This window comes from Danio aesculapii, chromosome 4, assembly GCF_903798145.1.
Source record: "Danio aesculapii chromosome 4, fDanAes4.1, whole genome shotgun sequence".
In the NCBI taxonomy this organism is placed as follows: domain Eukaryota; kingdom Metazoa; phylum Chordata; class Actinopteri; order Cypriniformes; family Danionidae; genus Danio; species Danio aesculapii.
Window position 1 is genome coordinate 58,087,778 of NC_079438.1, and position 26,309 is coordinate 58,114,086.

The window sequence follows — 26,309 nt, forward strand, 5'->3', positions numbered from 1 at the left end:
GCAATTTTGACTTTTTTATATATAAGTGAGATTAGTTCATTGCACGAACAGAGGAATAATAATATCCACAAGCAATAGGATAGAGGGAAAAAAGAAAATGAGAAAATAACAATAAAAAACAGATTATCTACCTAACTAAAATAATAATATAATGAATAAATAAATAAACAAAATAATAAATAAATAATAAAATAAATAAATGATTAAATAAAAAATAAATTATAAATAAAAATAAATAATAATATTATAACAATAAAAGTAAACAATAATTAAATTTGTCAAATGAATTTTTTTTTAAATATATTATTTACATGGTATAAACAATTCATAAATAAAATAAATAAATAAATAATATAGGCTACTAACGATAAAAGTAAACTATGACTAAATTTGTTTAAAAAATTTATAAAATAAACAAATAAATATTTATATAATATAATCAATACATAAAAATAAATACAAAAATAAATAGTGAATAAATTATAATATAATGATAAAAGTAAACTATGACTAAATTTGTCAAAACATTTTATAAAATAAACAAATAATATTAATATAATATAATCAATACATAAAAGTAAATACAAAAATAAATGGTAAATTAATTATAATATAATGATAAAAGTAAACTATGACTAAATTTGTCAAATGAAATTCATAAAATAAATATAATATAAACAATACATAAATAGAAATAAAAATAAATAATAATATAATGCTAAAAGTAAACAATCAGTATATTTGTAATATGAAATAAATGAATATATATTTATATAATACAACCAATACATAATAAAATAAATAAATAATATAATAACGATAAAAATAAACAATGACTAAAGTTGTAAAATGAAATGAAATTAATTAAACATGTATATAGTATAAATAGTACATAAATACAATAAATAATAAATAAAAAATAATATAATAACGAAGTAAACGTGAAAAAAATGTAAAATGAAAATAATGAAATAAATAATAAATATTTATATAGTATAAACAATACATAAATAAACAAATAATAATATAATGACGATTAAAGTAAACAATGACTAAATTTGTACAATGAAATTAATCAAATAAATTTTCAAATGCATATTTGAATAATAAAAACAAAACATAAACATATAAACAATCAGAAAATTGCTGACATGCTCTACTTTTCTCTTTAGGACATTGTCAAAAATTACAGCAGGACATTAACGATATGAAATATCATCATCGACATCTAACATCAAGTCATTCTTTATATTATTAATTTACATTAGAGCATTTTTAAAACATCAAATAAAAAAAATCACGTATTACTTGTTTTCGTTGGCCGGTGGAGTGACGTCATAACCGTGCGCCGCAGTGACGACTGCATCCTAGAGAATCCTCGTGTTGTCTCATTTTCTCAGTATAAACATACACAAATCAGTCATGAGCGCTCAAATAACGTGTGTCGGATGGGTGAAGCGGGGAGTCGCCAAAGGAACACCGGATAAAGTGAGTGTCCTCTGCGATCGTGTTTAAACTGCATGTTTCTGTGGATTTGCACACGTGTTTGGGTTTTAATGCGAATAAAATCAACATCACAGGTGGAGCTGAGCAAAGAAGAGCTGCAGCGCATCATTTCAGAGGCCAAAGAGGAGTTAAGGTGAGATTTATTAACTCAGACGCCAGATAAACCCCAGTTAAAGTACAAGTCAAATCAAAATAAAACTAACCATATTGGTTTTGTTAGCTCACGTTGTTAGTTTTGGGCTAAACAATTCATCTGTGCATATCATTAAGACCAAAATATACATAGTTTGCCCCTAAATTGAACATAGTTATCTTTAATTGAAATCTGCAAATGCACTTCCTGTTTGTTTTCAGTTAAATTATCAGATTACGTCAGTCTGATGTGTTGGGCGTGGCTAACATACTTAACCACGCCCCTTTAGCTGTCAGTTATGACCACGAACAGAAATGGTGAGCAGGAGGAGTCTGCCAGGTTGTAAAACCTCTCCCAAAACCCTTCTCCCTGATCTTTCCGAATGGAATACCTACTTTATAACATCCAATCAGCTCGCAGTAGAAAACCAAGCCACGCCCACTGGTTTCTCATTTAAAATTCAGCTTTACAGTACAGGAAAAATGCAGTACAGGTTCATGCGCACTTTAAGGTCCATGTGAAATCAAAATGTACAATGTTTATTTTGCTAGCGCACTATTGACTGCAAATACAAACCAACTGGATCCAGTGTGATGATGTCTATATATTCAGGAGGGTAACTCTGATTTCTCCAGAGATCGCGATGAAGAGGAGGAGGAAGAAGAGGCTGATGAAGGTGTGGTCAGTGGTCTGGAGAGTAAAGAAGAGGCTTCAGCTCCTGCGACTGTTGAAGAAGGAATAAAAAAGAAAGAGGATGGAAATGAGGAAGATGATGAGCTTGCAGAGTATGACCTAGACAAGTATGATGAAGAGGACATCGGTATGTGAAGGACACTATCATAAGTGATTTAATTCATTAATCAACACATAATCTTTCATGTTTTTAAACTGATTTTTAATGGAAGTATAGTGGCTCGTTTCCACTGACTGGTACGGGTCACCTTTATCAGGCTTGCGTTTCCACTAACAAGGGTACCCTTTTGGTGGGCGTGGTGTATGACAGAAAGTTTCAGTCGACGTCATTCTCGCTCAAGGAAATGTCTACAATAAGCTGTAGGGGTCGCTCACATATCATATGAGAAGCACATCTCACAAAACAGATGCTTTACACACATAAATACTTGTGTAGAAATGTTTATTACTAACTTTTCAATGAGCATGAGTTGATTATAACTGCAGATCAATGACAGTGTGAAACAGCCTACTGTAACGTCTGTAATTATATTAAATAACTAAATAAATGAACATATATAAACACATACAGCCCCTTACAGTCTCCGATATGTTACCAACTACAGAAGAACTACATATAGCAGACATTTCGTCCGTATTTAGGTTCAAAACAACACAAAATATAGCCTACAGTCAGCGAAAACCTCTCATCTGTGTCTGTAATCTTCAGCAACACATGTAGCCTCTGTTAGAGAGTAATTCCGTCATTCCCGGTTCATAATAGTCCAAAAGGTGAAGATAATAAGTTAGTTATACATGGCATTTTGTTCATGTTTGCTGAATAATAATCTGCTCGTTTTTTCCGGCTTCTCCTTTGTTTCTTCATGCTTCACTCTCGCGTTTGTCAGTGTCTGACAGGATCGGGTTTCAAAAGCTCGTCAATAATCAAGCGCAGGTTATTATCATCAGCTCAAGAAGTTTGTTATTTCAGATATAATGTTAGACGCGCACGAGCGCTAGCAAGAAAGCGAAACCGCTCGCACCTCAGACTGGCTCGTAAAAAACTACGCGGCACAGGGTAAATCTGCTCTTCTTCTTGGCTTTGTGGCTGTTTATCAAGACGATGACAAGGTTTGTTTGAGCCCAGGTCGACCATGGCTCGTTATTATATGTATTTATAATTCCGCTAAAATCTCTCGCCGTGTTTTTCAAACATGAACAGAACAGAACATGAACAGAACATGAACAGAATGAAAACAATTTTTTGTTTTCATTCTGGCTTGTTGCGTAAGCGAATGACGTATCTCTGTAAACCAATAGCGTTCAGCTGCCCGTGTGGCTCCGCCTTTTGGTACCCTTTCTCGTGTTTGGTACCCTTTCGAAAGGGTGCCGAAAAAGTGGTACGGTTCGGTTCGGTACGCTTTTTGACAGTGGAAACGGCCATAAAAGCGTACCAAACTGAACCGTACCGTACCGTACCACTCAGTGGAAACGGGCCATAAAGGTCTCACTATCATCTCTTAAGTGATAGTGTTTGATGATAACTAATAGAGTTTGATAATAATAAAAACTATTAGAGTTTGGGGGCGGGACTGTCTGTTTTTCTGACCAATAGGGTGCAGCTGTCTGGTTCTAGGAATTAAATATTCATTAATTTTCTCCATTGAGAATCTGATTTTTAAGAATAACTGAGGAATCATTTTGTAATCTGCATCTCTTCTATCTGAACAGCTGTATTTGTCTCCGTCCACCGCCAATATATAAATACAATTAAAGTCAAAATTATTATCCTTGTTTTTTCTTTTTCAACATCAAATATTTCCCAAATGATGTTGAACAGAGAAAGGACTTTTTCACAGTATTTACTATAATATTTTTTTTCTTCTGGAGGAAGTGTTATTTATTTTATTTTGGCTAGCAGTCACATTTATTTTCATTTAAACCATGTTAAGGTCAATATTATTAGCCCCCTTAAGCAATATTTGTTTTGGATTGTCTCCAGAATAAACCACTGTTATACAATGACTTGCCTAATTACCATAACTTTACCCTAATTACCCTAGTAAAGCCTGTAAATGTCACTTTAAGCTGAATACTAGTATCTTGAAGAATATCTAGTCAAATATTATGTGCTGTCATCATGGCAAAGATAAAAGAAATCAGTTATTAGAAATGAGTTATTATACTAATATGTTTAGAAATGTTGAAGAAAAAATCTTAAAATAACAACATCATAATACAGTTTTAAAAATAATAGTGCAATTCATGCAGGAAAAACTACATTACCCATAATGCCCTACAGAAAGTTCCACCAAAAAGTGATATTTGCCTCCGCCCACTACCAATTATTCATTTATATTCAATTAATATGAGTATTATTATATTTAATTAATATTGTATTTAAATCATTTTTTTTCTGATTCAGCTACATCAAATCTTGGAGACAGTTTAGCAGGATTGACTGTCTTTGGCACCAATGAAGAGGATCCCTACGTCACCATCAAAGACACTGTGAGAAACACACACACACACTTTAATTGTGACTGTTTTCTGTGTATTGTGTCTGACCGGCGCCTGTGCTATTATTTGTAGGATCAGTACGAGCGTGAGGATTTTCAGATTAAACCCACTGATAACCTGATTTTAGCTGGACGAGCTGAGAAAGAATGCTGCAATCTGGAGATTCATGGTAGCCTTTGGTTTATTTATGAGGGGATCATTAAAATATTGATATCGTTTGAATGTTTTTTTGTTTACAGATTTTTATGATATAATGCAAAATGTCGATTAAAGAAGAAAAAAGGGTTTTAAAAGCATCAAAAATTACTGCAGGGCTGCTTTTTATATTTTGATTCTTAATCTTACCATTGCAATTTCAATGAATCTTGTGATAAAAAATGAAAAATATGCAAGGTTTTTGTTCATTTTGACAGCAAAATAGAATTGAAGCAAATAATGTCAAACGTTCAAAGTTCAAAATTAGTCATTTTAAGCGACATAAATGTCTGCAAAGTTCCTAGAGGGAACAGTTTATTTCCTGCACATTATGAGTAATAATTAATTATAATTATATAATTATAATAAATACATTTTACTATGATTTACAGCAGACTAAATGTAAATTTATGTAAATATTATTGGATGCAGAAACCATTTTTTGTGTCTTTGATCTTCATGCTGAAGGAAAAATAATAATAATTGATTAATAAAGGAATTATTGTTGAATCACATTTAGAAACAGCATTTGAGGAATAAAGTACATTTTCTCAACTTTAACAAATTCTTTAATTGCTTTTAAAGCGTTCTGTAATCTGTTTTATGAAGCTGACCTCAAATAAAACCATTAAAACTTTTATTTTAAATTGTAATTTTAAGTAAACTTCCAAAAACATATTTAATATTTATTCAACACTTGTTCTTTTAAGCAGTTTATTTTGTACATTCAGTTTTTTCTGGATGTTCATTGATTTATTGACTGTTTGTGTTTTTCAGTGTATAATTCAGAAGAAGACTCTCTATATGTGCACCATGACATCCTGCTGCCCGCGTATCCCCTGTGTGTGGAGTGGCTGAACTTCGACCCAAACCCAGAAGAACAACAAGGTCAGCCTTTTAATCAAACATGTATAAATGTTTCTTAGGACAGCTTGAATTAATAAAAATTCCAGTTCTTATATGTATTTTCACAGAATATTTTGGTATTTATTATTTAAAAAGTATCTGTTTACATCATTAAACAAATGCATTAACTTCCTTATGCTCTTCAATGACATGGGACTGACCTGTCAATCACATGAGCAATCAACCAATGGCAGCCACTCAATTCTCTGTGGACAAATTCGAGCCTCCGCCTACACACCTTTAAGATCAAAATGATTAGCCCTTCAATGAAATTACTTAATTTGAAAAATAGTAACTTAATGGAGAAAAGTTTTAAACATAATAGTTTTAATAACTCATTTCTAATAACGGATTTCTTTTGTCTTTGCCATGATGGCATAATACTTGACTAAATATTCTTCAAGACACTAGTATTCAGCTTAAAGTGACATTTAAAGGCTTAACCAGGTTAATTAGGCAAGTCATTGAACAGTGGTTTGTTCTGTAGCCAATAAAAATATATTTCTATAAGGGGCTGATAATATTTACCTAAAATAGTTTTTTTTTTAAATCATTTTTTTTATTTCAGCTAAACAAAAATAAATAAATAACTTTTTCCAGAAGATTTTTTTAATAGAAAATACTCTGAAAATTTCCTTTCCCTATTAAAACTCACTTGAGAAATATATTTTTAAAAAATCACATGAGGGCGAATACGTTTTCATAGTTTTTCTTCATAAATATTTTCAGAATTATTGATTAAATAATTTTGATGTAAACTGTACATCATAACAGGGAAGAAAAGACTGTCAGAGCATCCCTGTCATGCTGAGTTTAAAACATGAACTATTGTTTGACATCAGTAAAGTACAAATAATATCTAATAATATAATAATACTATGGTTTCCGCTACATTTATTCGTCCATGGCGGGGCGCCACACCAAAATTCATCCCTCCACGGCTACATTACAGCTTCCCATTCAAAACATTCAGTCTTTTTTTTTAAATAGCGGGTTATAATCGCACCAAAACATACTAAAAGGTAAGCGAATTATAACAGCGTGAACTTTTCTGTAAGTTACCTGCTGGCTGGCTGACTGACTGATTGACAGGTGCGCGATGCATGAGGCCAGCAAACACGATGTAGCTTTCAGTTAAGATGAACACAGTTTCCATAATTATACTTAATAGACAAAGGTCTAGGGCTCTGCAATATTATGACTTTATCTTGCTGGAGTTTATAGCCGTTTCACTTTACTTCAGGATGCATTAATGCCGCTCTGTAGGTCTATTGGAGACATTCATAAATATTCCTAGCAAGTAAATCTAATAAATGTTGGAGACATACTTGTTGCATAAACGCACTAAATCGCACTTCAGCAGCGTTTATTTGAGCGCACAAGAAGATCTGCGCTTGAGCAGCATATAGTTGAAGGCGTACAAGAAGTTTTGTGCACGAACAGAGGAAATCGGCGCGCAAGCAAAGATATTTGCATGCTCGTATTACAGGAATGCGATCTGGACTTGTAATACTGCGCTCACAACATTTGTCATTGAAATAACGCCACAGGTAGTTGGTAGATCTGTGTAAAAAAAAAAGGCCTGCCGCCACAGCTGGAAAAAATCCTAGAGGAAACACTGATTACTTATAATAAAGTATAATAAAGGACAGATGTTGATGTGTTGTTTATCAGGGAATTACGCAGCCGTGGGAAACATGACGCCTGTGATTGACGTTTGGGATCTAGATGTTGTTGACTGTCTAGAACCGGCTTTTTCACTCGGCAGCAAGAAAGAGAAGAAGAAGAAGAAGAAAACCAAGAAGGTGATCGATGTTAAACTGAATTATCGTTACAATATTTGACGCTTGACATCATAATGTCATACAAAAAATGCTATTTTAACATCACAGTTTTTTAAATGTAAATATTCATATTTTTTATGTCTTTATCATTTTTAATTTTGGCATTTAAGATTAGAATTGAACTTAAGACATGTATTGAAATTGCATACATAATTAAACTATTTATCATTTTTATTATTTGTCTTTTACAGTTTTTATGATTTTTAATTTTGGTATTTAAAATTAGACTACATGAAAATAAGAAATGTTATTTAATTTGCATACATAATTAAAATATTGAATTTTTTGTGGCTTCTTTTGAAATACAGTTGTACTTTATTAGTTTGAAATGACTTTAATTTTCATATTAATATTATTAGTTCTTTTGTATTTTTTTTTTTTGTAGTGTCTGGGAACTTTTGGCATATTCTTTTTCAGCATAACATAGTTTGGGACACGCTAATTGTATTTTTAAATACTATTCAAGATGTATAGTATGCGAATTGGGATGCAGCATTTATTTTTAATGGCCTCATCTCGTTTAAATGCTGTATTCAGTCAAGAGTGAACATTGCGCTGTGATTCTCAGGAACTTGCGAGTGTTTGTTGTGTTCAAAAGTTTAGTTTTGTTTTTGGTCTTTGGTTTTCTCAGGCTGCAGAGCCCATTGAAGGCCACACAGATGCTGTGCTGGACCTGTCCTGGAACAGACTGGTCAGGTGAGGCGTGCATTTCCATGAGCACTTTTTGACTCTTAAATTTCAAGTTAATAAATAAAAACACACACAAAATAACTTATTTTCAATTTAAAAATGTGTTAATGGACTAGATATTTTTACCTTTTATCATAGTAAATTTGCCCACAGTGGTAATGAGCTATGATGCAGTTCATCGGCAGCCTATCATAATGTACAAGTCTTGAGAAAGTTCCAGAGAATACGGTGCAATAAACTTTAGTTCAGACCAAGCATAACATATCAGAGGTTGATTATATTTCTATGCGGGTTTCCACATGTTAAGTGGATGTGCACAAATTAACATTAAACTTAAAGACCAGGGCTATTAAAAGTTTTTTGTAAACAGCATCTTGAAATCTGACTAGCACTGTAACCTCAGAAACTGATGGAGTGTTTTTGGGTCAGGAATGTTCTAGCGAGCGCGTCTGCCGATGAGACGGTGATACTGTGGGATCTGGAGAAAGGCAAACCAGCAGCAACACTCGCCAAACACACCGATAAGGTACTATTTGTTTTGTTTTTTAAGCTGATTGTTGTTATCTTGTTGATGTTTTATAATGTTGTATAATAATTATGGTCATGTAGTTTTTATTTAGGTAATTTTAGTACATCAAGTGAATGGAAAACAGGATTTTGTATGCTAATTTTTGTATCACTAATTTTGTATTTCAGGTTCAGACGCTGAAGTTTCACCCGTTTGAGGCTCAAACTCTCATCAGTGGATCATTTGACAAGTAGGTCATGATGTAGAATATTGGTTGACCAATCAAAGCGCAGCAGAGGCTGAGTCTGACCAATCAGAGCACTGCATGGCCTAATTCTGACCAATCAGAGTGCTTTGTGCCACAGGTCTGTGATCCTGTACGATTGTCGCAGTCCAGAAGACAGCCACCGAATCTGGCGCTTCAGCGGGCAGGTGGAGAGAGTCACCTGGGACCATTTCTCTCCATGTAACTTCCTGGTGAGCGGCTAAACTATTTATTTCATATGGACTTAAGTAATGATGAATAATTAATGATGTGCATTTGCAGGCGAGTACAGAAGACGGCTTCATTTATTGTCTGGACGCTCGATCTGATAAGCCTGTGTTCACACTGAGAGCTCATGATGAAGAGGTGTCAGGTCTGTACACTCAGATAGGTTTAAACCGATTTAGATAAAAAATAATCTGTTTACAAAGATACTAAAATAAAATATTAAATCAAATGTAAGCTTTATTATTATTTTAGCTGCCATTTCTCATTTGCGTTTAGTTCAAGTTTACATACTAAAATAAACTAAAACTAATTTTAAGAAGCGAAAAAGACAAACAGATGAAATAATTCATGTGAAAACAAGAAAGAAAATTAACAATAAAACATAAAAAGGAAAACAAAAAAAATGATTTTAAAAGTTCAATAGTCTATTAGTTATGCTAAAAACAATTATTATATTTGGCTAAATCTAATTATTATTTAATGGGTGACTAAAATTAAAACCCAACATTTTTACTTGAAATTAGTTTTTTAAATTTAATAATTTATATTTAATTATTTGTATTATTATTATTATTATTCAATTATTTTCAATTCCATTCAAGTACCTCAATAATTTAAACTGAAATTATTATTATTATTATATTTTTAAATTCAGCCAAGATAAACAATTGAAAGTATTAAAATGACTAAAAAAGGTTTATGTTAAAAATAAATCTCCAAATATTTAATATAAGCCAAGAAGAGTGAAAACATCAAATAGAAACAAACAATAAATGTGTAATAATTATACGAAAATAACAAGCCTGAGAAAATGTTATTAGATCATTTAAAAACTAATTATTATATTATTTATTTTATTTGATATATTAAATGTAAACTTTTTTTCCCTTTTTTAAATATTTCCCAAATTATGTTTAAATTTTCACAGTATGTCTGATAATATTTTTTCTTCTGGTGAAAGTTTTATTTGTTTTATTTCGGCAAGAATAAAAGCAGTTTTTAATTTTTAAAAAATCATTTTAAGGTCAATATTATTAGCCCCTTTAAGCTATATATTTTTTCGATAGTCTACAGAAAAAACCATCGCTATACAATAACTTGCCTAATTACCCTAACCTGCCTAGTTAACCTAATTAACCTAGTTAAGCCTTTAAATGTGCCTTTAAGCTGTATAAAAGTGTCTTGAAGAATATCTAGTCTAATATTAATTACTGTCTACATGGCAAAGATAAAATAAATCAGTGATTAGAAATGAGTTATTAAAACTATTATGATTATAAATGTGTTGAAGAAAATCTACAGAAATTGGGAGAAAAAAATAAACAGGGGGGCTAATAATTCTGACTTCAACTGTATAACTATATATATATATATATATATATATATATATATATATATATATATATATATATATATATATATATATATATATATATATATATATATATATATATGTGTGTGTGTGTGTGTGTGTGTGTGTGTGTGTGTGTGTGTGTGTGTGTATATTTAACATTTTTATTTCTCATTTTCATTTACACTTAACAATTACTGAGATAAAAAGGTGTATTTAAAGACTAATAAAGTGACCAAAAAACTACTAAATTACCAGAACTTTACCAAATTAAAACAAAAACATGAAATGCTGAACACTGTGATGCCGATCTGCAGGAATGGACCTGAGCAGTCAGATTCGTGGCTGTCTGGTCACGTGTTCAGCTGACAAACATGTGAAAATCTGGGACATTTTGGGAAACAAACCCAACCTGATCCACTCCAGAGACATGAAGATGGTGCGTAGCTCCGACACACACACACAGTTTGACTCATTTCTGAGCTTTAGCATTAGAGGCTGGTTATACTCACACACTGTTGCCACATAACTGTGTTTAAACCTATTACACACGAGTTTCCCTTTAATATGTGTGTGTGTGTGTGTGTCAGGGTGTGTTATTCTGTGGGTCCTGCTGTCCGGATCTGCCATTCGTCTATGCATTTGGAGGACAAAGGGAAGGGCTGCGCGTCTGGGACATCAGCGACGTGGCTGCCGGTATGCATCTCCAGCAGTCAATCTGTGTGTTTATACAATGGTTTGTTGCTAATAACAGTTTTATTTTTAGTTGCGGAGGTTTTCGGCAGTCGGGAGCGATTGGTGGCTAACACAGTGTCTGGAGCATCCAGCAGTGACATGGATGTCTCTTAATCATCAAACAAACAACAATACACTGAAATACTGAAGACTGAGAGTCACAGGCCACTGCTTCATAATCAATGACGTGAACGGCAGAAGTCCTTATTTATCAGATGGAGTGTTACGGCAAGATTCTCACTGTTTATTTGATATATGAATAGTGTATATATCAGATGTCTGACAGCGAACACACAGTGCTTTCCTTAAAGAGGGGATTTTTATGTATTTTCTAAGCTTACAGATTGCGACTTGCTTTCCTTATTTCCTCTTTTTAGGAAGCGTATAAAGAATTTTGATTGATTCTTATGCTGATTTCCCATTTCTGGGAGTGTGAAATTGCTGTTATTTAAGCAATGGCAGTAAATAAAACTATGGATTCCAAAGATTATGGTCTTGTTTTGTATTCAGAAATGCTTTTTAATGAATTTAAATCATTATTAATTATTTTTTGATTGTTTGTTTTACTCATTTATGTTTTTTACATGTCTAAAATGTATTTTAAATATCAGTTTTAGTTATTTCATCAACTTTAAAAAGTATAACTTATAGAGTTTCATAATTTCTTACCTGACTGTAACTCTCCGACTCCTCAGTAACTTTCACTCACTTCAGCATTGGAAAACACGTATATCCACCTATAAAAAAATAAATGTATAAAACTGATATTATAAAAATAAACATTATTTAAAATGAAGTTAAACGTTTGTAAAAATTAACCATTTATATTATAGTAATATTTCAATATAAATATTTTTGGCATATTGATTTCAATTTGTTTACAACCACAGTTTATAACAATTAACTTTCCCATGGTTATTTTTTTTTTTTAATTAAAACTTTCAACCAAGATGTACTTGTGGTGTCAACAGTTTCACCTAATGGTTGCTATGGTTTAAAATATTTCAACTCGGTCAGTAATAACATACAGTAGAGGCAAAGTTTCATAAAGGACGTTTCTAGAAATCGTATTTAAACCCTTATTCTTGTTTTTTTATCCCAATGTTTAAGACACATGTAATAATTAACTTTTCCCATAACATTTAAGGTTGTTATGACTTTTTCCTGATACAACTAATGTAAATATTACTTATCAATGACCCGCGGAAAGACCCGCTGGTATTTGTTATTTGGACTCGTTTATTTTGTCCGCATTTCACGTAATATGGAGCTCGTTTGAGATGGCAAAAAGACATTTTACACTACAAATTCTTTAATCCAGGCGAAAACAATGAAATATGTCGACAAAATATCTTTTATACAGTGAGCTTACCTGAACGCCGTTACAACGTTTGGTTCCACCTGCTGCGGGCAGACGCGAGTCGCGAATGCAAGGAGTCGACTCCTAAAATGAATCGATTCGTTGAATCTTGAAGGGTTGAAACTAAACACGCACATCTGACATTATTATTGTGTTGATAATATTTACAGTGCACCTGCGTTTTAAACGTTTGTTTTTATATTTTAATTTATTTTATATATTTATTTTTATTATATATGTTTTATATATAACTTTAGTCAATTTACTACGGAGAGAGTTTAAGAAGAATGAGTCAAAAAGGAATCGCGGATTCAATTTCGACGAAATCAGAATCGATAATGTCTTAATAGATTCGCCCCTCACTGTAGGAGGTTACATAAATTATGTGTTCAGTGTTTTTAATATGTGTTTTGCTGTTAACACAAATTAGATTTGTTCTATATGATTTTAAACTCTTTAACAGGTACACTAAAATATTTTACTTCTTTTTCATAAACTGATTTGTATTAGTTATCATTTTATACATTTGTATTTATTTGTTTGATACAATATATATATATATATATATATATATATATATATATATATATATATATATATATATATATATATATATATATATATATATATATATATATATATATATACTATGGTTTGAAACTATTGTTTCAAATGGTTCTGACAGCTTTGCCTACCCCCACCCGGAGGAGTAACTGTGTAGCGCAATGTATTAAACGCGTGTATCCCACACGCGAGGGCGCTATAAATCTAAAAATGTCCAACGCAAGTTAAAAGTCAATAAAATACCTGAGTTTAAAGTCACCTTGCAAGATAATTTGATTTATAAACAAACGCGTATACAAAAAAACAACACAGATTAATGCAACGCTGCAGACTGAAAACATCACAAAACGTGCGTTCGTTTTCTTCCCACATCCGGTTTTTGACATTTATTTCCGTTCTACATAATAGTGGTACTGTTAGCAGAAAGCATGGCGTCGGGTCACATCAGCAGACTAGCAAACCTGTTTAACTCAGTCAACCCCAGTAAACATATAAAACCCTTCAGAGGTGAGCTGTCATGATAAACTCATTATCCTGAAATTATTTGTTATGTAGCCACAGTACATGTGTGTAATCAGGGTCATATGAGTAAATGACTGCTGTACTGTATAACCTACAGCACTGGGACATTATCTGACTGCATTAACGAGGGATTTTGTGCTATTTTGTTTACCGTTTGTGTTTGTTTTCTGCTGTTTTTTAATTTTATCAGGATTATTTTTGTCATCTGTCAACATATCTACTGTTGGAGGTTCATCCATTCACGACGACAGGTCAGTGTTGCACAGACACTGTAAATATGAATGTGTTGTGCGGGTTTATGTTCTGATTTCAGTTTGCATCTTAATTTAAATGAGCACAAAGAAAGGCTGACAGAGAGATGATGGAGATGATTCAGATGCATGATGGGAACGTTAATTAAACATTCTCAGAACATTTGGATTATGTTACAGCATTTTTTCGTGAACCCAAAATTAATTATTTTTTATACAAATTCTAATATCTTCTTTATAATAAACCTTATTTTATTTTTATGTAAATTTTTCATTCATTCATTTTCTTTTCAGCTTAGTCCCTTTTTTAAACAGTGGTCGCCACAGCGGAATGAACCGCCAACTTATCCAGCATATGTTTTTTATGTAGCGGATGCCCTTCCAGCTGCAACCCATCACTGGGAAACACCCATACACACTCATTCACACACTACGGTCAATTTTAGCATACCCAATTCACCTGCACCACATGTCTTTGGACTTGTGGGGGAAACCAGAGCACCCAGAGGAAACCCACGCAAACACGGGGAGAACATGCAACCCACTGCGCCACCGCGTAGCCCTAGATTTTATATTCATAAATATAAATATTCAAATTGCAAAACTCATTTTTGTAGCATTTATGCAAGAGATTAATTCCAGATTCACTTAACAACAAAACACTAAAAACAAATACAGTTTGCATGATTTGTAATATGTATAATCTATTAAATCACTGTTATCATTTTTATTTTACCCTCATTACTCTCAATTTCTTTATCTATTATATCTATCATCAGATCAGATGTGACCTGTTGATATTTTAGTTATCTTTATTTTGATTTCTGTTGTTGTTTTTCTTTATTGGTACCAATGTAAATAATCTAATGATAACTATTGTAATTAACGGTGTTTTCCAAATATATCTTCCTGTTATACAAGAAATGATACAGAAAAAAAAATATTATTTAGTTCTCACATTGGTGTAAACAATCATGATAACTAAACATTCTGATCATATGTTTTTACACTTTAAATAACATTTAAAGGCCAGATAAACAAAAAAAACTATTAAACAAAACTATTAATGCTTCCAGAACTTTTATTAATAGCTTTAAGAAAAGCTTGTCAGGACATTCCAGGTATTACTGTTGTTGTGGTTGTGTTTTTGAGCATAAATAACACGCTGCAAAAATATGCTCGTCTTACTTGGAAATATAGTGTTGTTTTTTAGGAATAATGCATTAAAATTAAGCGAGTTTTTCTCTTAAAACTAGCAAATTAATATGATTTCAAGCTGAAAACCAATAGATTACTTTGCTTAGTCCATTGGCAGATTATTTAGCTTGTTTTAAGGAAAAACTCACTTAATTTTTTTTACATATTTCTGAAAACAACACTATATTTTTACTTTTCAATAAGAATTTTTAGATATTTGGACTAGAAACAAGACAAAAACTCAGTGAATGTGTAATGCATAAATATGCATGCATTAAAATGTGTTACTACTTTTATATAGCAATGTGGAAATCGCCGTGACATCTGATGGAAACACAATAGTATGTTTTCATCCGACAGACGACGTTCCCTATGAGCTCACGCAGGTGCTTGTGTAAATCTATTTTATTTTAAACAAATCAATCTTCACGCATGTGCAGAATTATGTGAAAGTCTTCACACTGATGTTTGTGTCTTGTTTTAGCCTATCGTCAGACCAGACGCCATCAGCGGTCATGCAGAAACACATGAACAAGTGCTCAAAGACAGACTCAGCAAAGCTGTTATGACAGACAAAAAGGCTCCGACTATTGAAGAACTCAGTAAGATGTTTTACACAACCAAACACCGCTGGTACCCTGTTGGACAGTAAGTTTTCAGTCTGTACAATACTAAAATATAAACATTTTGCTGTTTCAAGTGATGTGCTTATTGAATGGTTTGTGTTTTCTCTTTCTCTGACAGATTTCACAGCAGACGCAGGAAACTAAATCCACCTAAAGACCGATAGATCTGGATTTGATTGTGTATTTCTGTATTCTTGTACATGTACTGACTCAATAAACCCTTTGTTTAGCTGTTGCTGCAGAGATCTGTGTAATATCATTTGTTCATGATCAATTAAACACCATTAAAAAAAGCATTAAATATTTAAAAACATTTATATTTTTTAATTTCAGCCTGTAGTTTTCATGTTGCTTAAACTGATGTATTAAAATAACTACTGGAAATAATAATAAAGTATGTTTAAGAGCTGTTTTAAAATAAATTAAACTGCTGGAACTCTACATTGAGAAAAGAAAGTATCATGATATTATATTAGTAATAATAATAATATGATTTCAGGAGAATTTTACATTTTTAGAAAGATTTGCTATTTAAAAATATAAACATAACCTAATATTTAAGGTGGTGAGCCGACAGAAGGATGGTCCCACCAGGTGTAGGAGTTCAACTATCTTGGGGTTTCACAAGTGAGGGAAGGATGGAGCGTGAGATTGACAGATGGATCGGTGCAGCAGTAATGCGGTTGATGTACCGGTCCATTGTTGTAAAGGCAAAGCTTTCGATTTACTGGTCAATCTACGTTCCTACACTCACCTATGGTCATGAGCTTTGGGTACAAGATCTCGGATACAAGCGGCCGAAATGAGTTTCCTTCGCAGAGTGGCATCTATATCCTTATAGATAAGGTGAGGAGCTCAGAGTAGAGCCGCTGCTCCTCCACATCCAGAGAAGTCAGCTGAGGTGGCTCGGGCATCTGTTTTGGATGCCTCCTGGACGCCTACCTAGGGAGGTTTTCCAGGCATGTCTCACCAGGAGGAGACGTCTGAGAAGACCCAGGACACACTGGAGAGACTGTGTTTCTCGGCTGGCCTGGAAACGCCTCGGGATCCCCCCCAGAGGAGCTGAAGGAAGTGTCTGGGGAGAGGGAAGTCTGGGGTTATCTCCTAAGACTGCTGCCCCCGCGACCCGGCCCTGGAAAAGCGGATGAAAATGAGTGATTGGATGAATATTTGCTTGTGTCACTCACATTTTAATTGTCTCAGCTTAGCATTTAAAATGAAATGTGAAGTCAGTATACTGTTTTATCTAAGTTGAGATGATTAATACCCTCTTAACCAAAGCAAGTCTATTTATATAGATATATGTCTACATTTCATCGCCTCACAGCAAGAAGGTCACCCGGGCTGGGTCAGTTGGCATTTCTGTGTGGAGTTTGCATGTTCTCCCCGTGTTCGTGTGGGTTTCCTCTGGGTGCTCCGGTTTCCCCCACAGTCCAAACACATGTGCTATAGGGGAATTGAAAAAGCTAAATTGACCGTAGTGAATGTGTGTGTGGGTTTTTCCCAGTGTTGTTTTCGGCTGGATGGGCATGCACTGCATAAAATATGCTAGATAAGTTGGCGGTTCATTCCACTGTGGCTGTGGGACTGTCCCCTGATTAATAAAGGCACTAACCTGAAAAGAAAATAAATGTCTACATTTTATACACACTAATCTATGAACTTTTTACACAATTTTTTAATATAAAAAGCCTTAAAAATAATAACAGATGTAGAAGAAATAAATCATAAACTAGAAATAGCTTTATTGCAAGTAATTTATCACTACAATATGAGCTTCCAGTACAAAAAAACAGCGTAAACATAAATAGAAAAACTATAGAAATTAATAACAATAGTATTAAAAACAGAGAGGACAAATACAGTGCAATGTGCATGTGGTATTTAAATATAAACATAATAATTAAACATAACAACATTATATATAGCACCGAGTAATTTGTGAATAAGATTGCAGAGCGCAGACAAAGTTAACTCGCTTTCTCCTACATTTCCCAGAAACCCCCGCTGGAGCGAATGATCACGTTTTTTACCGGAAGACTTACGCGCATGCGCTGTCAACCTCAACGCGAGGAGCAGGGAGCGGGCCACGGTGCAAACCGCATTAATAAAACGAGATGGCTGGATTGCCGCGCAGGATTATTAAGGTATAACTCCTGTAAGGTTTCTCTTATCCGATCTGTTGAAGTATTACTATAAACTGCGTAAATGATGCGTTAGAAATCAGGAAAATGGCACGTGCTGCTTCTGCTGCTGGCCCTGCAGGGAGTCTCCCCGCGCTCACTCTGTAAAACATCAACATTTCAGAACAAACCTGGAATTAAGCTTAGTATAAAGATGTGTTTTGTGTAGCAGATGTGTTTGCTTTGTAATCTAAGCCAGCAGAGGTGCATTTCTGTCAGTTGATGATGGTCTGGGTGTGTTTGAGCATCTGCAGGAGACATAAGCATGTTTACAGATGCAGGAATTACAATAAACGCCGGACAAACAAGCATGATGATGAGATACTGAGAGCCATGCATGCAGTAATCATGCAAGAGAGTGTACATGCCAACAGGGCGTGCGTTGAACTGCACTGAGAGTCAACATATGGTTATTCAATCAGTGCTTAGCTTGTGTTTGTTATCCTAATATTTCATAGCGTGAATTATTATTATGATCATATCTGATTCACACTGCAGCTAAAAACTGCCCACCAAGACCGGAAGTGACAGTATGGTTGACACTTAATATGACCATCCACAGTTCATTTTGTTTTGACGTGTCATTTGAGGCCTGGTTTATTTATTATTACAGTAATAAAATGTAATCCTTTTTTTCTATGATTGTTTGTCCATTATTTAAAGGGTGAGTGTGAATGTGAAATATCAGCTCAAAATACCACACAGATCATGTTTTCTAATGCTCTGAAACTGACCCTTTAGGCTTTGATCCTGTCGCTTTAAATTCAAATGAGATTGTGCTCCTTTTAAAAGAGGGCGGAGCTACAAATGCCTGTGAGTCAGCATAGTGGTACATATAAAAACAAGACTGATGTCCTATGCTAATGAGGGTGAGATAATCACTAGTGGGCGGGGCTTTCCCCCTCTGATGACACGTACAAAGAGAGAATGTCAGTCAAAGTGTTTCTGCAGACTTGTTTATGAAGTGTGATTATCAGCTCACCAGAAAAAGACACACTACCATATATATATATAGTGGATTGTAAATAAATAGATTTTAATATTTCAAAAAAATAGGCAAACACTTTAAATCAGCTGATTTCTGTGAAACAAACTCATCTCCATGCACTGTTTTCCCTCCTGCATGTATTTGTTCAGGAGACGCAGCGCTTGTTGGCCGAGCCTGTGCCGGGAATCAAAGCAGAGCCGGATGAGGGGAACGCTCGTTATTTCCATGTGGTCATCGCTGGTCCGCAGGATTCACCATTTGAGGGCGGAACTTTCAAACTGGAGCTGTTCCTCCCGGAGGAGTATCCCATGGCGGCTCCAAAGGTCCGATTTATGACCAAAATCTACCATCCCAATGTGGACAAACTGGGCAGGATCTGTCTGGACATCCTTAAAGGTGATTAATGTGTGTTAATTTAGACCAGCTCACTCTGTAAAGCCAGATATAGATATAGAAAAGTAAAATATGGGATCTTTAGACAGACAGACAGTATATCAGGGTGTCTGCGGGGTCTTAAAAGGTATTAAAAAGTCTTTAGTGCTATTTTGCAAGGTATTAAGTGTTATATCAGGAATATCAAAATGCTGTGTAGTTTATGAAATCAATAAAATCATGCTAGATTTGACATCATGCTGCTTTGTTTACTGCAGTTACCAAGGCAACACCATTATTTCGGCAGCTCTATTGTCGCCAACCTGCTGAATTAGCTAGGTTTAATAGATTTGTATTCAGTATATGAGTAATGTTTTAGTTTTGGATTAATTACCTACATTAATGTTTAGTAAATTTACTGTAATTTAAAATCTTACCAGTGTTTCCAGTTGAAACCTAAAGTGGTTATAAGGTCTTCAAATGTATGGTAAAAGGTATTGAATTTCACTCTCTGACTCCTGTATATATTCTGTATATATAAAAAGTTCGCACATAAGTTGGCTTTTAGTGCTAATTGTTATATTATATGGTGTAATTAAATACAACAAATGAACTAATAAATCTGTCTCTTAAGATTCAAGATGTTTTAGATGCTCTGGAAAATTCAGTCCACCGCTGAGGAACAGAGAAAGTAAAGGTTCTGGAAATAAACATCATTTAAAAGCCTGAACATCATAATTGATCCTAATTTCTTTTAAATGACGTAGGACTAATGTGGACGAGGGAAGCGCTCATTATTTCCATGTGGAAATACTTTATTTAGTCCAGTGTTTTATCTTAAAATATATCTAAAACATGTCACTGTTATCTTTACATCTATAAGACAGATAAATGAAACAATATCAAATATATAGTATATATTAATATTACCTTTTGACAGATAGAATATGTAAGAAGTTTGCACATATGTTGACTATTAGTGCTTATGTAATATGATATTGTCAGAATGAGAAGGAAAGGCTGATTAGTTTGCTCAGTTTGGACCTCTGAATGTATTTATAGTTTCTGACATTTATTTAATCAAAAAATATTCTGATTCATGTAAATCAGTGAGTTCTTACATGAATTACACGAGTATCACTCTGTATCTACAATAATGGATTGATAAAATTTAAATGCTAGGTTTTATGATCAAAAAAACAACATGGATCTTTTCTTTAAGATTTGAGATGTTTTAGAAGCTCTAGAAGATCATTCCACCTCTGAGGAACAGTGAAAGTAAAGGTTCTGGAAATAAACATTATTTGAAAGCCCGATGATCGTAATTGATCCCAATTTATTTAACGAGGTATGAAAAATAAAGCTATTTTATCCTGTGTTTATCTTGAAATATTATTATCAACTTCTAGGGTATACTCGCATTTGTTTAGCACTTCAGAGCAAAAAGACATGTACCATGAGCTGATGGTGGAAGTTTGTACAGTGTTTGCTAAAAATACTTTTGCTCAATCCTGTAAGGTTATTATTCTCATTGAGCTCTTGTTTCTCTTGTAGATAAATGGTCTCCTGCACTCCAGATCCGTACAGTGCTGCTGTCTATCCAGGCTCTGTTAAGCGCTCCAAACCCTGACGATCCGCTGGCCAATGATGTAGCCGAACAGTGGAAGAGCAACGAGGCTCAGGCCATCGAGACAGGTGAGAATTAATGTAAAGTGTATTTATATAGCACATTTATCATGTATGGCCATACACCTAAAGTGCTTCACAATCATGAAGGAGGGGGGGTCTCACCACACCACCACCAGTTCACTTGGATGATGTGATGACAGCCACAGGACAACGGCGCTAGTGTGCTCAACACACAACAGCTATAGGGGCAGTGGAAAGACAGTGATTAGATCTGAACAACAAGTGATAATTATACAAAGGAACTGTTAGTACTCTGAGAATTAAGTACTTGATTAGGAGGCGGGTGTTTTATTTTCATAGAGAGAAGAGTGTTTTTTTTCTACAGGTGGTTTGTTAAACCCACTCACCTGTGTGAAGCACACTTCATGGTTTGCATTGGGGTTTTTAGATATGGAGAGATTGTAAGACAGTGTCTTGTACAAAACATTCAAAATTGTAGTTTAGACATTGTTATGCAAATAACAAAATATTAGGTTGAAAAATAAATGTAGAATCATTGCACTTGATGTCATGCTTCCTAATCTTTACACAGAATACTATCAGCTTTAGAGAAAGATAAAGGGACAGCTCAAACAATGCAGATTGCAACATAAATATATATTAGTAGTATATATATATATATATATATATATATATATATATATATATATATATATATATATATATATATATATATATATATATATATATAGTATATATTTATTTCATATATATATATATATAAATATATATATATATATATACACACACACACACAAACAGTATTATTTATATATTACAGTATATTTATATTTACAGAATTATCATCACTCCTGTTTAATACTTTACAATTTTCTGTTTAACAGAGAGAATTTTTTCAACATTTCTAATCATAATAGCTTTAATAACTCATTTCTAATAACTGATTTATTTTATCTTTGCCATGATGACAGTAAATAATATTAGACTAGATATTCTTCAAGATACTAGTATTCAGCTTAAAGTGACATTTAAAGGCTTAACTAGGTTAAGTCAAAGTCAGCTTTATTTGCAGTTCAACCACATGTACATGACATACAGAGAGTTGAAACTGCATTACTCTCAGACCCTAGGTGCATAACAGATAATATTTATAAAAAAGGTAGAATTTTAAAGACAAAAAAATGACAATAAATACAATTGCACAAATAATCTAAAAAAAAAATAGGTAAAAATAAAAATTGTATACAGTACAATTACAATTAATGACACATGGCAAGAAGTGCAAACCGGAGATGTGCAGATGCCAGCAGTGTATAGTGCAAAAACCTTGTAAGTAACTAGCAGTCCAATGTTACACAGTGACAGATGCAGATGTGTAAGTGTGTGTGTTTACATGTGGAGAGGGGAGTCGTGGAAAAAAAAAATGTAATTAGGTTGAAGTAATTAGGCAAGTCATCTGAAAAACGTATATTACTTATCCTCTTAAGGCCTGTGGTGTATTTTTACATGCATTTTTTATTTCTCTTCGCTATTTGGGCTTATTGGAACCTAATTAGAATAAAAATCTAAGCATCATCTGTTGATATGATGTACTTTTAGAGAAAAATGATGTCCATATATGTGGACTCGTGGTCCGAATTGACATAAAACACTTTTTCCTGACTGTTTTTAATGCATATTTAACTTAGATTAATAACATAATAAACATAGATATATTTTTTTGTAACTTGCTTTGACTATCAGAGAGTAAAAACAAAATTTTTTCCCATTTTAGACAGTTAAAAACAGTGTTTGGGACATTTCATATGCTGCAAAACAGTTGCAGGATGACACTGAATGTCTGTAACAAAATATAAAACATTCAATGTATTTTAAATAGCCACTTAAGAGCTAAAATGTGCTGTCCACTCAAGCCCTAGGAGGTTAAGGGGGCTAATAATATTGACCTTAAAATGTTCATTTATTTATTTATTTATTTTTAATTGAAACTGCTTTTATTCTAGTCAAATCAAGACTTTCTCCAGAAGAACAAATATTATAGGAAATACTGTGACAAATCTGTTCAACATTGTTTGGGAAATATGTGCTGAAATAAAAAAAATCACAGGAGGTTGAATCATTTTGACTTCATCTTATTGCATATTTGAGATTCTCTCTCTCTCTCTTGCAGCCCGAACATGGACCAGGCTTTATGCTGGCAACAACATTGAAGTTTAGAAAGAAGAAGAGGTGGCATCAAGTGAGAGAAGTGGAACAATCTCCTCCTGTCTTCTTTTGCATTTAAAGGACACTTTCTCAGACAAAATAAAAACGTAAACGATAAAATAATACACGATTCAAAAGCATCTACTGCAGCCAATGGGGTGAGTGTTGGTGTGTTCCTGGTTCAGAGCTGATGTTTGCTCCACTGTATGCTTTAACCAGGATAATGACGTGTGGTGATGGCCTGGGGGATTTCCCAGCATCCCTTGCGTGGTCACTACACTGGACCCTGTCAGAATGTGTAGTGCAGTCTCTATTACAGTCATTACCGCAGTGAATTTCACTGGAAACAGGTTGTAGGCTCCAGGTGTAATGGTTTGTTTGGTTTTTTTATGTTATTGGGTGTAGAGGGAGGGCAGGTTAAACGTGGGCTGCATTTATGCTGCTTCTTGGTCAGGGACAAAATGATGTGAATTATTATTATTATTATTATTATTATTATTATTATTATTATTTCTTTTTTTACTTTTTCTTTCCTGTGAAACTCTTCAGTTGATTAAAAGCATGTCTAAATCATGTCCTATCTGACAGAACCTGCTCTGATGTCGTTGTATTGCAAACAAAGCTTGTGTATGACTGTGTGTGGTTTGTGTTTCGGCTGGAGTGGAATCTGTACGAATCGTCTGGGAAAATTGAATCTGTAAATGTTCAGTTTTAGTAAAAATATTTTTTGTTATGTTATTTTGGTTTGTTCTCCTTATTTCTGAGGATTTATTTGAAGAGCTTTGATTGTTTTGGAAGATTGTTTCCAACATAGATTGCAAGTTTACTTCAGATACTATTGTTTTTAATTCATTCATTTTCCTTCGACTTAGTCTCTTTATTTATCAAGGGTCACCACAGCGGAATGAACCGCCAAGTGTTCCTGCATATGTTTTTGCCCTTCCAATTGCAACCCAGCACTGGGAAACACCCATACACACTCACATTCACGCACTATTACACTACGGCCAATTTAGTTTATTCAGTTCCCCTATAGCGCATGTGTTTGGACTGTGGGGGAAACCGGAGCATCCGGAGGACACCCACACCAACACGGGGAGAACATGCAAACTCCACACAGAAATGCACACTGGCCCAGCCGAGGCTCAAACTAGTAACTTTCTTACTGTGAGGCCACAGTGCTAACCACCGTGCCACCTAATTGATTTTAATAGATCATATAATTAAAGCTTTTTATCCGGCAGACATATATTGCATATTTCACAATTTTGGCTTTTTATATTTAGATGTGGAGTTTATCTTGCAATCATTTACATTGTGCAAAAAGTAAACGTTAAAGGTTATTGTGACATTTAAATGTAATACCAAAGACAACAAATATTGTTGCATAAACTTATTTTAATACGGTTTCAACAAAATTTAAGTTATACAAAGTTGAACTTAAAATCTTTAGTTAGCTTGACTGATTGAGTTGAGATGACTAGAAAAGTTCATTTGATTCAGTTAAAACGTTTAATGCAGCAAGAGTTTTTTTATTCGAAATATGAGAAATAAACTCAGAATTACAAAACAAAAGTGGTCAGAACTGTGATATAAAACTTTTATTCCAGGGCAGAAATATGTTTTTTACATTTCTTTCAAATTTAAAGTAAATAATTTGGATCTGTACATTAAACTTCTCTTCAGTAGAGAGGTCAGTATTTTAGCCGTTTCCAGTAATGGCTTTTAACATACTAATATTGCAGTCATTTACTTTGTGCAAAACAATATTTATAAGTTGATTGTGGCTTGTAAACATTCATTAATTCATTTATTTTCTTTTTGGCTTAGTCCGTTTATGTAAACTTTATTTATATATATATATATATATATCACACAGGAAAGAAATAAGGTCAGCATTGTATTTTATTCAGTTGTGAAAATAAGCTTTCTTTAATTCCTCTCAAATTAAAAATATCCTTTAACTTTACATTTAATGTCTGCTCTTAAACAGTGTAAACAGGTCTGTGTCTGTGTGCTAATACTGCATTCATTTACATTGTGCAAAAATATGTCAAAGTTAAATGTGACTCATGCAAATATGAAATCATTTAAAAGTAGAGATGTAAACTTAAATCTCTCTGCAAATTTAAAACAATTGAATATTAAGTGTATATTTTAGACATTTCAAGTAATGGCTTTAAGATTTCACATTTAATTGACTCGAGCACAAATGAAATAATTGAAAATGTATGATAAACTCAGAATTGCAAAAGGAAAAAAATGCAGAATTGTGAGATTTTAAGGCTTATTCTGTGATTAAAATAATCTTTAATCTCTCCCAAAATTTAAAATAAATAATTTCTGACTACATACATTTAATGTCTGCTCTTCAAAAGAGTAACGTGAGGTCTGTGCTTTAGCCATTTCCAGTAATATCTTTTTCACATGCTAAAATAGGACATTAAATCCCAGATTTTCTCATTTTTTGTATTTATTTGAGCCGCAGTGACCTCTGCCAGAACTTCACTGCTGGATTTGTGAATGGAGCTCTCTGAGAACTGCAGGACGGCGTGCCTCTCATCTCTCTTATCTCTCTCCTGTTCCACATGACTTGCTTCTGGATTATGTAACTGTCTCTGTAGCAGCGCTGCAGTTGAACTTTTTCTGCAGCGAGGACACATTTCTCCATCCGCTGTGTTTGTGTCTGTCTGCGGGACGTTTATAGGACTGGGACATCCAGTGCAATCAAAACAGTGTCTTGTTGCTGCTTTCTCATATCTAATGAGCCGTTTGTTATGTCTGCAGAGTCTTAATGGTTACTATCACGGGATTTCTGAAGACTTTGGCAGTGTAACT

General features: G+C 33.5%; 3 protein-coding genes across 3 annotated transcripts; all 3 read left to right on the forward strand.

Moving 5' to 3' along the window:
- Positions 1-1,330: 1,330 nt before the first annotated feature.
- pwp1 (PWP1 homolog, endonuclein) lies at positions 1,331-12,038 on the forward strand. Its single transcript, XM_056456242.1, has 15 exons — positions 1,331-1,488; positions 1,581-1,639; positions 2,275-2,459; positions 4,737-4,822; positions 4,904-5,000; positions 5,804-5,914; positions 7,607-7,737; positions 8,408-8,472; positions 8,896-8,992; positions 9,163-9,224; positions 9,340-9,451; positions 9,522-9,612; positions 11,136-11,257; positions 11,409-11,514; positions 11,585-12,038. Exons 1-15 carry the CDS (start codon positions 1,423-1,425, stop codon positions 11,665-11,667), a joined length of 1,473 nt encoding a protein of 490 aa, XP_056312217.1. The 5' UTR covers positions 1,331-1,422; the 3' UTR covers positions 11,668-12,038.
- Positions 12,039-13,883: 1,845 nt separating this feature from the next.
- mrpl42 (mitochondrial ribosomal protein L42) lies at positions 13,884-16,316 on the forward strand. Its single transcript, XM_056455149.1, has 5 exons — positions 13,884-13,984; positions 14,190-14,250; positions 15,749-15,833; positions 15,932-16,095; positions 16,192-16,316. Exons 1-5 carry the CDS (start codon positions 13,906-13,908, stop codon positions 16,235-16,237), a joined length of 435 nt encoding a protein of 144 aa, XP_056311124.1. The 5' UTR covers positions 13,884-13,905; the 3' UTR covers positions 16,238-16,316.
- Positions 16,317-18,110: 1,794 nt separating this feature from the next.
- On the forward strand, positions 18,111-24,209 carry ube2nb (ubiquitin-conjugating enzyme E2Nb). Its single transcript, XM_056456243.1, has 4 exons — positions 18,111-18,220; positions 19,394-19,640; positions 21,171-21,311; positions 23,437-24,209. The coding sequence occupies exons 1-4, from the start codon at positions 18,191-18,193 to the stop codon at positions 23,481-23,483; spliced, it is 465 nt and encodes a 154-aa protein (XP_056312218.1). The 5' UTR covers positions 18,111-18,190; the 3' UTR covers positions 23,484-24,209.
- The last annotated feature ends 2,100 nt before the right edge of the window (positions 24,210-26,309 follow it).

Coding starts and splice junctions, on each gene's coding strand:
- pwp1 (XM_056456242.1), top strand. CDS start 1,423: ATGAGCGCTCAAATAACGTGTGTCGGATGGGTGAAGCGGGGAGTCGCC. Junction 7,738..8,407: donor AGAAGAAGAAAACCAAGAAG/GTGATCGATGTT, acceptor TGGTTTTCTCAG/GCTGCAGAGCCCATTGAAGG. Junction 9,452..9,521: donor TCTCTCCATGTAACTTCCTG/GTGAGCGGCTAA, acceptor GTGCATTTGCAG/GCGAGTACAGAAGACGGCTT.
- mrpl42 (XM_056455149.1), top strand. CDS start 13,906: ATGGCGTCGGGTCACATCAGCAGACTAGCAAACCTGTTTAACTCAGTC. Junction 14,251..15,748: donor TCATCCATTCACGACGACAG/GTCAGTGTTGCA, acceptor ACTTTTATATAG/CAATGTGGAAATCGCCGTGA. Junction 16,096..16,191: donor CGCTGGTACCCTGTTGGACA/GTAAGTTTTCAG, acceptor TTTCTCTGACAG/ATTTCACAGCAGACGCAGGA.
- ube2nb (XM_056456243.1), top strand. CDS start 18,191: ATGGCTGGATTGCCGCGCAGGATTATTAAG. Junction 18,221..19,393: donor TGCCGCGCAGGATTATTAAG/GTATAACTCCTG, acceptor GTATTTGTTCAG/GAGACGCAGCGCTTGTTGGC. Junction 21,312..23,436: donor GGCTCAGGCCATCGAGACAG/GTGAGAATTAAT, acceptor TCTCTCTTGCAG/CCCGAACATGGACCAGGCTT.